Consider the following 12,863-nt stretch of genomic DNA (forward strand, 5'->3'; position numbering starts at 1 on the left):
GGATTTCCGGAAGTTGGGCGGTGAGGGACCCCTCCCAGGCAGCCAGCGATCAGGAGGGCAGAAGGCCGATCCCACCGCACCGTTCTTCGCTCACGGGGCCGTCCCCAGTATGTGACACGAGACACGCAACACCTGATCATCACACAGGCTTCAGGTGAGGAGACTTTGCCCACCTGGAGGCTGCCAGGAATGTTGGGGCACGTTCAAGGTGGGCCAGGCCAGGCTAGGCTGTTGGGCAGGTTAGGTAAGTGGATGTACAGCTTGCAGTGGGTTTGCCGGCGCACAAACCCTAGTAAGCCGAGGAAGGTCTGTACTTAGCATTTAGGTTTAGGTGAGCCCCCAGGCAGCCTCCACACTCAGGATTTGGTCCGGGTGCTCAAGTCTCAGGGCTGCTGTTGGTTTTATTCCTGCAAAATACTCAAGTATGTAATTCTTGTACCTTATATTCTTTATCCCAAACTTATTTAATAGAATATGTGCACCTTTATCAGAAAAACCAAGTCTTAATTCAGTTTTACTCAGTAAAATAATAGCACAAAAGAGAAAATGTTATTTTTTTATTTATGTTAAATAAAAACATGAGCAAATCCTTTTTTAAAAAGGGTCAGAATATTCCTTATGTCTCCAAACCATGGATGCAAAGAATTGTTGAGTGCTTTTCCCTCCGCAGGGTCACAACACACTTCCATGTGGTAATCACCTAGAGACAACACAGACGCGTACTCTCCAGCCGCTGCTCCGGGCAAGTCACGGGCAGTACGTGGGCAAGCAAGGAACAGAACACAGGCATAGCATATTCTGGATACACGTCCTGCGCTGGCAGTGAACCTCAGTACCAAGTACAGTCATCTGGTTTGGTTTGGTTTTGTTTTTTTGTGGTTCTGCAGCATTTTTAAGCCATACACACCACCACACTTCAAAGGTACAATTTTTCGCAATTCCAGAATTCTATCAACTGGCAGTACAGGTTAAGTAGCCTGTGTGGCAACATTTTATAAATTCAAAATTACATATGAGAACTAACGCCATTGTGAATTTTGCCAGTAGAAATGTGACCCTCAAGGAGCCACCATTTCCAAAATGCAACTGGACACACGTTTACAATGTACCTGTGAATTCTAGAATCAACACGTCATTTCCTATAGTCTCCGCTGAGACTATAGGAGAGTCTCTGAAAACAAGTGCTAGATTCATGGTTTTTACACCCATCTACACCTACACCCACCACATACCCTACAGTCTAACCTCACCAAAGAGGATTTATCCAAACAGTTATGGCAGGTTTGCAATTCTTCAACCTTAGCTCACGTCACAAAGAGTTTTCTATGACTGGAGTCAATGAGAACTTCTCTGTTAGAGAAAGCAAACATTTTCACCTTTGGCAGACTGCCAAGATGATGCTTTATTATAGAATTTATGAAGCTACAGTTTAATAACTTGCAGGTTTTTATTAAAATGAATCAAAAAATGAAAGAAAAGCAAAGGATGACAATACAACCCCATATCCCAAAACTTTCTAGATTTTTTAGTGCAAGAAATGCTGTATCACTGAAGCATTTGAGAGTTCTCATGAAATCCTAGCAAAAAATGTAATCACCTCAGAAGTGATACTAAAAAAAAAGAGAAAACAACCAGAGAGGCACACAGACTGTTTTTTTTTTTTAAAGGATTTTTATACTATATTTAAAAAACCACAAAATAAAAAAGGGTTCAATCAACATGTATCTTAGAAGTCCTTCCAAGAGTCTCTGTATGCAGCAGCCACCCAGGCTGGCTGACGCCTTTTCCTTCTCTGCTCAGCCTCCAGCTCATTTAAGGATCATTGGAGATGACTCGTGCTCTAGTTCTTAAAATCAGACTTGCTCCGCCAAATCCAAGACCCTGAACTTATCCAAATTGTAGAAACATGCTTTTACCACCCGTCCACCAAAATACCTCCCATTCAGATCAACAACAGCTAAAAGACAAACAGAGAGAGTGTCAGTTAATACAGGCATCCTGTAAGACATTGCAAGAGCGTGTTCTATGGCTCGAGATCACAAATTGCATTTTTTTATTCTTGACACTTAGCGCTACCACTTACCTTTAATTGCTGATTCAACCCTCTCAAATTCTAAAAATATTCGTACTGCTTCATCATCAGGGGCACCAGGAATCTGGGAAAGAAACGACAGTGTAATAGGTGAAGTTACCAACGGACATGCAGCTGAATGTGCTTCCTTAACTGGTCCTTGTCCGGGAAGTACTGCAATTACCATCATACAAGACAAATCAAACGCCAAGGATCTGTAAGTACGATTTGCTCTTCATCAAAAACTCCGTTACTGTCTGTTGTTTTTCTGAGTATCTGTCTATGAGAGGCACTGTCTTAGGTGCAAGCAACGCAGAGCTAAGTAAGTGGGGCGCTCTCCGACCCTGAAGCAGTCCTACACCAGCGACACCTCAACAGATTATGCGGTCATCGGACAGAATGTGAAACAAGAGAGCAGCCGGAGCAGGATCCGAAATTTAATGAAAAGATCTGTGTCCAAACTGCTTCCCACATTCACTCAAATTCCCCTGTTGGGCTCTCCAAGCAACCCCCCCGACCCCCCGTTCATTCCCAGCACACCCAACCATGCCACTCAGGAGCCCTCCTTAGGCTCCCAGAAGCTGTGACCCCTCCGGGATACCTCTTCCTCCTATCCAAATCCTACCCATGCGTTTCAAGCTCAGCCCACATCTGATTGCTCTATTTTTTGTGACCAAGTCCTTTCCTCGACTCCTGTATTTATAGTGACTACTACAGAGTCTAGCAACCGCACATACCCTATTTTTATATGTGCGTGTTTCGTTGTTTCTTCAACTGAACACACCACTGAGAGCACAGCCCACGTTTCCTGCCTCCCAAATGCATGTGGGAGGCACTAAATATACACTTGCCCAATGGAAGAAACCCAAGGCAGGTCCAACTAACTGAACTATTGGGCACATGACAGTCCTGAATCACCAAACTAAACCTCAATCATAAAATGAAACATTTTATTTCTTCACCAAATAAAATATGAAGTCCTTCTTGTCGTTATGTTTAAAATTGGTATAACCCTGTAAGAGAAGGGTACCTAAGGAACCTCTGTCACCTTCAGGTCCTAACAACACACTCACAGCACACCTTGTCTCTCTTTGCTGAAAATGTGTGGTAATCTGTCAGTTACAACTTGGGTTACAAACATCAAAAGAAAACCCTCTTACTTCAAATATCACACATTTTCCAACTTTGCCGTATTTTTCACACTCTTCCTTGGTTTCCGCTTCCAAGTCTTCATCTACCTCTCCTGCACCAACCATGTTCTATGAACAAAAATGAGTTAGTCCAAGCATAATTTACAAATACATAAATGAGATGAACAACTTTCTTTCACAATGGCAAATGTTCTCAATCCCAAACAACACGATGAAAATTTTCATACTTGTAGTAGGCAAAGATTGGTATTTCTTAACAAAATAAAAATATGTATTTACTTTAACATGCTGAATTAAAGCAAATTATGACCTCATGGCACGTAACAGAGTACAGATGTACACTCTTACTCCATTTACTCATCTAACTAAAAAAAAATTTTCTAAGCTTATGTGCTACTTTCAGTATAAGTTGAAAAAGAGTGTCCTACACGGACAGATGCCCAAGTTAAACATGGCTTATCTACTGCTCAAGGCAAAAGTAAGTGTGTATCCCGTGTGAATAATGAGCATAAGTGCATGAATGCATTTATGTTGTAAAATAACAGGTGAAATAAGTAAATCTTTTGAGAAACACTAAACATAAAGACACACACATACATTAGGCTTCAAAGAGTCACAAGAGCATAACTAAGCTGAACTTGTAACAATTTCAAATATTTTAAAGCAATTACTCACTGTGGTCTTAAATACTGTATTTAGCAAAAAAACCACCTTAATGAAAAAGGAATCTAAAACATCAATCTTAATTAATGGAGTCTATCCAGAAGGATCATTTGCAAAAAAAAAATCATTTTCGGTTTTCTTTAACTGTCACTGTATCAGTAGGGTGGAAAGCATGCACAGATAGCTCGGGGTGACACGCAAAAACCAAGGTGGGAAAACTGGTTTCAATTCTGCTTCTTACCCTCAGGAGGACCACTTTGGTAGGACACTTAAGTATTTCAGTTAATGGATTTGAATCTGACTTCTTGGATGCATCTGCAGCAAAACATTTAAGATGTGGGCGTGTTAGAACATCGAGTCCAAGTTACGATGACTAATTTAATTTCAAGAGTACTTCCCACTATTTATGTCCTCAGAGTCATCTATAAGCTTTTATGCAATCAGTCTCTGAGCAAAAATGTAGCCTTATCTGTGATGAAAATATCTGCTCTGCTTTGGTATAGGTTTTTGCCATAGTTCTACAAGTTTTTAGCGTCTCTAATTACCTGTGATTTTTGCTTCATTCACCTCCTCAGTTCACGTAGCTGACAGCACAGACCACAAACCTTACGGATCAGAGCACTGGCACATGCAGTGTGGCCACAGGTCACTAGTCCAACCTAACAAGCAGCGGACTGGCCAGCCACTGGCTGACTCACCGTACATCCCCCCCCAGATCAGGGCGACTGCTAACTTCTTCCTCAGACTGCGTGTTGACAGGGCTGCCGGTGCAGTTTTCTTCTTTCTTTAGGAAAGGGAGCTAAACTAAGATAGCCAAAATAAACTCAATTCTGCTCAAAATGTGAAGTTATGTTTGTCTCATTCCAATATGCCCTCAGCACAGAACAGAATAATCAAATGAAAATAAGACACCAAGTGCTACTTGGTGTAGGCATCATCTAGCAACAGACTGTGAAGTAACATTACATCTCACAGAGTGATGAATCTGTAACAAAATGAGAAACTTAAATTTAAAATGAAAGGGCAGGGAAAAAAAGTAAAGAACTCTAACAGGATGGACGACCTGTATGTGGCTCTGTCTTTCATGACCTAAAAACGTAACTAGGACTTCACCAGTTTAACAAGGTCTTTGCCTAGTACAAATCAGCATGAAATCACTTCTCTGAGTGCTGTTTATTTTCTGCTGGTCTCTCACCTTTTCTCCCCTGACCATTCCTATCTCTAGATCTGTTCTAAACAAACAGATGAGCCTCTGGAGGGTCTGTGTCCACAACACAGAACTGGAATGCACCATAATCCCAAATTCTTGCGGACTCCAGAGAGGGCCGTCCTCTGGCGCTGGCCCGCCCCGCCCCGCCCCCTGCTCCCACCCGGAAGGCGGCCTGCGGAGGAGACCCACCTTTCTCTGTGGCGTCACCCACAATGATCTTGCCTCCTCGCTTGCTTGTCTTCTCCACTGACAGTGCCGTGCTCAGCCCCTGCTCGTGCTTCCCAAGACCCTGGCCTTCCCGGAAGCCATACTTCTGCATGATTTTATGTGCTACTGTGCCACTGGAAGGGAAAGAGAAGGAGTTCTTGGACTTGAAGTCACCGGCTACAGCATAAACCAGTTTTACATCACAGCAATCGCCTTCTAAAAAGAAAACGTAAATCCCACATGGGCTTCAATGCGGTCACATAGAATTACCAACACGTCATTCGCTAGGAGCTGTAGGGATGTTCAGGATGAAAAAAATGGAAAAAACAATGCTGAAATCCTGGATATCCCAAGACCGTCTCGGAGCTAAGGGAAATGCCCATTTCCTACGAGGATCTCTCACACCCTGTGAGAAAACACTGCATGTCCTGGATGCCCCCGAGTCAGCCCTGCTCTACAGTTTCCGACCATGGTTTACTTACAAGTGTGCTTTCACATTATGAAGAGCACCGCATTTTTCTAAATAGTACAACAGAGTTTCCAATGACAGCTCCAAAAGAACTCATCCATTTAAGAGATCATCCATTTAACAGATGGAAAAATATATGGAGGCCCAGATTAGCTGACCGGCTTAAGGAGCAAAGCAAGACACCTAACTTAGAAATTCTTTCAGAGGGGCTAACGGTCAAGCAAAACTAGAACCTACAACTCGATTCCCAGGCCACAGCTCTTTCTTTAGTACTCAGCATCCAAACTGCACTTGGAGGTGCTTCACGGGTTTCTATGGGGGCCCCCAGTGACCACTGTTATTTAAGGCTTGTAACAGCATAACCTCATTGTTTCCCTTACAAATTCCACTTGAACAAGCCAACCTAGAGCAGAGAAGTCTGAGGACAGCTGAGCTATGCCACCCTCTACCTTCCTGGGGTGTATGATGAACACTTAATCCCTGTTCAAAAGGAATTCAGCAGAACAAAAACCAGCTTCCTATCTGTCCCCCATTCAACACACACCCTAGGGCCAGAGTGGAAATGTTCTCTATCTACGCTGCTTGTAGAGGAGACTACTGTGACCGAGGAACTGCATTCATCTTCAAGTAATTTAATAACCACCAATTACGCCACAGAAAGCAGCATAGGTCAAGCAGATGGATCCCAGCAAGACCAGATGCTGAAAACCCTCTTGCAGGGCGTGAGGCCCAGCCGCCTACTCCCACGGCCTGGCCCTGTCTCCAGGGCTCTCCAAGTCAAAGCATAGGCACTCAGGGTCGCTGCTGCAGTCACAGCAGCCCTGTCAGAGGCAGAGTGGAGGCCTTAGTGTCATGTCGCCTCACTGACAGCTCACAGCATGAGACACACAGAGGCAACACTGTAAAACATTCTTTAAACCAAAACGCAGGCCAAATCCAGTGGGGGTCAAAAAAACCCAAAAAATAAAAAACAAATCCTCAAGCCCCACCAGAAAGTCAACCTTAAAACTGAATTTTATATGCCGGCAAACTAATTTTAATTATAGTCAGAATGACTAAGTGTTTTAAACCCAAACTGCAGAATCACGATCTTAAAGCAAATGGCTCATTTTATCAAGAAAAAAGTGTCATTCGCCCTTTGGATGTAGCATATGTCAGCTCTAATTTGTAAGAGCTACTTTGTTCACAAATGTTATAAAAATCAATGTAAGTAATTATCACAGAAATTGCTCCTACCTATAGACTCTAACATTCAGTATCGAAGTCATTCAAAACTTACATCAGAAGGCTTACTGTTGGATCCAAAACCTACCAGTGTCAGGCCGGAACACCCTCCACAGGACTCGAGCGCTGATTCTTAAGGACGCTCTGTGACCGAATACACCAGTGTCTCCCCATAAGCTCGGGAGTGCCCTCATTCCCCAATAAAAGCTGCCTCTACTGACAAGGCTGGCAACACTCCACACCGAGTCTCGTCCTTCTCACGCTACTGAGATGAGGGCACTCAGAACCATTACCCCATGTTGGCAAGGAAGGAGTTGCCAGGTCCAGTTGGAGATCTGGGTCTGTCTTGTTCCTCATATACGGGAGGAGGGATAGCAGCTTTGGAAGACTGAGAGCGAGGTCTTGAATCCTCTTCGTAAGGGAAATCTCGGGGTACTATTAAATAAAAATAAATCAGGTTTACCAAAATACTACAAAAGAGTTCTGAACTAAATTTATGTAGGTCAGTTACTTACAAGGAGTTAAGAAAAAAACAAATCAATCTTACAGCCACTACATGACATTTTTAAAAACCAGAGGCAGAACACTGTCTTCCTGATTCCTGCTTTGCTCCACCTGCTTTTATCTCCTCAAAAAAATTTTTTTAATGTCCTACTGAAATGTTATTCACCTTTTAAAGTGCTCTAAAATGACAATCTGCGTCTAAAACTTTAAGATGTTCTCTATATTCCAGGCAGACCCAACTAACTCTCTTCTGCTGCTCACAGCATTTTGTGTACCGGTCTTAAGATTCTACTCTTACTACCTCGTTAGCCTAGTAAACAAGGAGGGTCTTTGTGATTAGGGACCATAATGCCAGAGCACTGAACAGGGAGGTTTTAAAAAGACCTAGATGCTTGGGTTCCACTCTCACAGACTAGGATTCTATTGGGGCTTATGGTTTGTCAGGTGTTTTCACATAAAAGGTATTTAACAATATCTTTTGAATTATTTTCTTTAAAAAGATAACATAAATTGGGCAACAGGTATTAAAAAGCACTAGGACTGGGCGCCTGGGTGGCTCAGTGGGTTAAAGCCTCTGCCTCCGGCTCAGGTCATGATCTCAAGGTCCTGGGATCGAGCCCCACATCGGGCTCTCTGCTCAGCGGGGAGCCTGCTTCCCCCCCCGCCCTTCTCTCTCTGCCTGCCTCTCTGCCTACTTGTGATCTCTGTCAAATAAATAAATAAAATCTTAAAAAAAAAAAAAGCACTAGGATGACTGTATTTTCTTGGGATAGTTTAGGTGTGGTCCAATCCAGAGGATACAAAAATGATCTAGATGCTGTATCAAAGTTCAATTCCAACCCAAATATTCTAGAATAGATCACCGCGAGAAGAAACAGCAGGTGAGCCTGTTTTGGCAATCTAAGTAAATACATCCAACACGTGTAAGGAAACGTAACTACAAAAAAATCTAATCGAGGAAGGCACTGCCACCTTGTGGAAGGTCATGAATTTAGCAGCCTCCAAACCCCAAGAGTATGAAAACCGCAAACTGAGCTACATTTGTTCTAAGCCGACTCCAACTATGAAATGTTAGAGAAAATAAAATAAATTACTGAAAAGCAAAGCATTTCACTGCATAAAACACAAGCCTCAGCGGTGGGGCCAGAGGATGGGTTTTCAGGCCATTACCCTTTATGTGCAGAACAGCTAGCTGCTTCCAGCTAAGACTTTCCCTGACCAGGCCCCAGACGTGGGTCGGAATAACGAAGGACCAGAAACAGATACGTACACTCTTTGTCCTTCTCTACGAGAGAAGTGGGTGGCGCAATGGCAGCTCCGCCCATACCTGCAAGACACGAATGAAGCCACCATTAGAGGAGGAGACCCTCGGGTGCCTCACACCCCTTCTGGGGGGCGGGGGAGTGGACACCAGCCACCTCGTCCCTCCTGCTAACATTTACGAATTCATCTCTGAGTCTGGGATTAAAAACACAGAAAACGGGCAAAACAGAGGCAGACAAAATTATCTTTTTCACAGCAGGCATTCAAGAGCCCCAGAATGCAGTTAATGAGTGAACACAAGGTGAACGGACACAGCCCAGAGAATGAGCAGTTACTTAGGAACCAGTAACACAACCCTCCTGAAAGTCTGCTGCCTGTGAGGTGTTTTGGTGGGTGTTATCTATCTCCTTTAGGTTTAATAGACCTTACTCCTTCCGAGGAATAACGGGCAAAGACAGAATAAAACCCGTGGCACCAATGCTCTCGTGAACGACCCAGCCCACCAGCCCGCCCGCTTCCTTCCCGGGCATCAATCACTGCGGCGGACCACCTGCTGGGAAAGGTGGGTGCTTCTGGCTCCTGGGCTGTCGCCATTCCTGCTCCTGTTCCCCGGACAACGCGGACACAACCACCAGACAGACCCCACTTGCCACCCAGCAACTGGAGAACACACGTGGAGAACCTAAGAATTTTTCATTCAATACAAACCCTAACATGCATATTACAACTTAGTAGCCAGTGAAAGGATCAAAACAATAAAATGTCAATTAAAAAGAACTGATTACAAACCATGCAGCACCAGCGCATGTTAGGTTTCACAAAAGCAACTCCTCTAAAGCCGGCATCTGTGCGTCACAGAGAACGCGGCCGGACTAGACAACACACTTATGAAAAACAGGAACCTGAATAAAACATGTTCTTTCTGAACTCCCTTGTATCTTTTTTTTTTCACCTTGTCACTAAGACCCAGGTGACGGTTGACTGATACTGGAAAAAAATCAGCTCTGAGTTCAGAGTTCATGCAGGTAACTACTGGAAACCTGCCACGAGCCTGGTTAAAATGTGAACATCGCTCTGTTAACAGCAGCATGCAGAACAGCTATAATGCCATTATTTTCCTAATACTAGACTGTATGGCTCCTGTTAACATTAAAAAAACAATGTCCTTAATATAGAAAACACAGCTCCTTATCCAAAGGGCAGCCAATCTGTATGCTGGCAAGGTTAAAACAAATATTCAACCTATACACTGGCTTCTAAAACAAGTCAATTAACATTTGCTAGTTGGTAAGATAATGGATATGGAATGTTTAACAAAATGCCTGACACACAGAGCGCACTCAAATGTTAACTCTCTCCATTAGAAAGACAACATAGCACCTGACTGACCGTGCTCAGCATGCGTTTTTTTTTTTAATTGAGGTATAACTGACATATGGCCTATCTGTGTCAGGTGTACAACATAACGACTTACCATTTGTGTACACTGTGACCACAGTAAGTGTAGTTAACACTGATCATACACGGTCACAAATGTTTTTTCTTATAATGAGGGCTTTTAAGATCTACTCTCTGAACAACTCTGAAACATGCAGTATAGTTTTATTAACTACAACCATGTTGTACGTTACATCCTCATGATTTATTTTATAAGTGGAAGTTTGTACCTGTTCATCGCCTTTACCCATTTTGCCTACCTCCCACCTCCAACTCTAGCAACTGCCCATCTGTTCTCTATCTCTGAACTTGGTTTTTTGTTGTTGCATATAGTAAGCCTCCTGTAAATATATTAAATTCATATCTGCACTGAAAGATTAAGAATTCTAAATTATTACAGACTTGTTCCTTTCCAACTCAATCAGCATCTTAAATTTTACATTAACCCCTAAAGCAGCGTTGGCTGCACCCTGCGGAAGACCAGGCTTGCCAAACCGCTAGTCATACGAGTGCGTTCTACTGTACACGGACATATGCCGCAACTTTACGGTAACATGACTCTTAGGTCCCATGCTGAAGATGACCACGTGGGTTTTCAGGCACATGAAGACCTTGAATAAGCTGAACAGTGGACCTGTATTTAAACAGCAGTAATTCCCTCTGTGCCCTGGATTCCTCACCTTCAAAACGGGGATCATCATAGCTCTTACTTGGAGCTGTGTGATGAAGCAGGTCATCTATGAAGGTGCTTATTCGACCAGTACCTGGTATCCCGTAGACAAGCAGAAGACTTACATTCCTCACTTAAATAAATCTCAACCTGTCCACCCAACTGGTCAACTAAACCAAGGAAATCCCAGCAATTAAAACACAATGAACTTAATGTTAGAAGCGATCCATTCTCTCAAGAATGAGCACTACTTAGCTATCTAGAGGTCACGAAGAACTTAGCTCTAATACAAGGACAATTCTGCTTGTGAGGTTTTAGAGACGGAAGGAGCCTTATGAAGTGCCTGGCTCAAATTCTTGTTGCCCTGCTCTCCACAGACCCTGAAAGAAACCAACATCCAGGGAAGTTAAGGGATTTCCTTAGATTCATGCATGTTAGTGGCAAACACTGTGGAAACGAGTGCCTTGACTCTCTGCTCATGCTGAACAGATACACGGCTGGCAACAGAGAAGAGGTCAGTGTGATGCTGCTGTGGGTAAGGAAACTGGTACGTACTTAAGGTATCCCCGAGATCTCCAAGCAACACACGTGAGAAAGTGATCTCAAAGCACAAAGTGAAAATAGGATGTAGATTAAAACTGTTATGCAAACACGGACTGTTGGGATTCCAGAGAGAAAATTACCCAAATCGATGTCAACTGAACTATTTACCAAGTTGAACATGAAAAGCAAACAGCAGAACGTCACCATGTTTGAAACGTGACATTTACGTTTCGCGCCTTACTTCTTTTCCGCCTCTCTCGCTCATAATCTTCGTCTTCATCAGAATCTGGATCTGGTCGCCTCGAAAACCCACTAGCTTCATGTCTGTCTTTACGCCTCCTGCGATAACAAAGGCATGGAATATTCATCACAGAGGAACCAATTTAGAGATGTGAACCCAAGGATGTCACCTTGACTTGCTCTTGGCTAGAAAATATTCAAGCCCTCTCTTTCCCACTGAACTATTAATTTGGGGGGCTGGGAAGGAGGCACATGTGCCAATAATTGGCTGAAGACTAAATTTAGTAGCAGAAGTGAGCAAAGTGAGAAAAATCCAAAAGATTAAACTGAACAAATTTAACAGATACATGGATATAAGTAGCAAGAGGAAAGTTTCCTTGATGTTTACCTCTTTGGATTTTAAAGCATATCAACAAAGGTAATATAATTAACATTCAATATTTATAAAATAAGAACTACAGGGGTGCCTGGGTGGCTCAGTGGGTTAAGCCACTGCCTTCAGCTCAGGTCATGATCCCAGGGTCCTGGGATCGAGCCCCACATAGGGCTCTCTCTTCCGCAGGGAGCCACCTCCCTCCTCTCTCTCTCTCTCTCTCTCTGCCTGGCTCTCTGCCTGCTTGTGATCTCTGTCTGTCAAATAAATAAATAAAATCTTTAAAAAAAAAAAAAGACTGACCAAGTATCTAGATTACTTGAGAAATCTGTTTGTGGTTGCATATCTGCTTTAAAAAAAAAAAAAAAGGCTTTGGTAGGGGCACCTGGGTGGCTCAGTGGGTTTAAAGCCTCTGCCTTTGGCTCAGGTCATGATCCCAGGGTCCTGGGACTGAGCCCCGCATCGGGCTCTCTGCCCAGCAGGGAGCCTGCTTCCTTCTCTCTCTCTCTCTGCCAGCCTCTCTGCCTACTTGTAATCTCTGTCAAATAAATAAATAAAATCTTAAAAAAAAAAAAAACTACAAATAAAGCCTTTTTACCCATACCTTTAAAAAATATAAATAAAAGATGTATATATGCTTTTCAAAATTCCATCTGGCTCAAAATTAAACTTCAGAAACATTTTAAGTATTTTATTTTATCTTTTAAAGTAAGCTCTACTGAGCAACAGGCTTGAACTCACGACCCTGAGACCAAGAATCGCATGCTCTACGAACTCAGCCAGCCAGGTGCCCATAATGTTTCAAGTATTTTAAATAGTTACGATTCTAGTAGAACAG

General features: G+C 43.1%; 1 protein-coding gene across 3 annotated transcripts in view; it reads right to left on the minus strand.

Annotated features, from left to right (window-relative positions):
- Nucleotides 1-541: 541 nt before the first annotated feature.
- RBM17 (RNA binding motif protein 17) overlaps nucleotides 542-12,863 on the minus strand; it is a 144,027-nt gene continuing 131,705 nt past the window's right edge. For all 3 annotated transcript variants that reach the window (XM_080810529.1, XM_080810528.1, XM_080810530.1), the window contains 8 exons: nucleotides 11,654-11,751; nucleotides 8,770-8,826; nucleotides 7,289-7,430; nucleotides 5,285-5,436; nucleotides 4,127-4,200; nucleotides 3,232-3,330; nucleotides 2,084-2,156; nucleotides 542-1,957 (listed from right to left, as the gene is read on the minus strand). In XM_080810529.1, the coding sequence (XP_080666655.1) occupies nucleotides 1,854-1,957; nucleotides 2,084-2,156; nucleotides 3,232-3,330; nucleotides 4,127-4,200; nucleotides 5,285-5,436; nucleotides 7,289-7,430; nucleotides 8,770-8,826; nucleotides 11,654-11,751 (799 nt within the window). In that variant the 3' untranslated portion in view covers nucleotides 542-1,853. The remainder of the gene's footprint in view (nucleotides 1,958-2,083; nucleotides 2,157-3,231; nucleotides 3,331-4,126; nucleotides 4,201-5,284; nucleotides 5,437-7,288; nucleotides 7,431-8,769; nucleotides 8,827-11,653; nucleotides 11,752-12,863) is intronic.

Source organism: Martes martes, assembly GCF_963455335.1.
Source record: "Martes martes genome assembly, chromosome: 8".
Classification (NCBI taxonomy): domain Eukaryota; kingdom Metazoa; phylum Chordata; class Mammalia; order Carnivora; family Mustelidae; genus Martes; species Martes martes.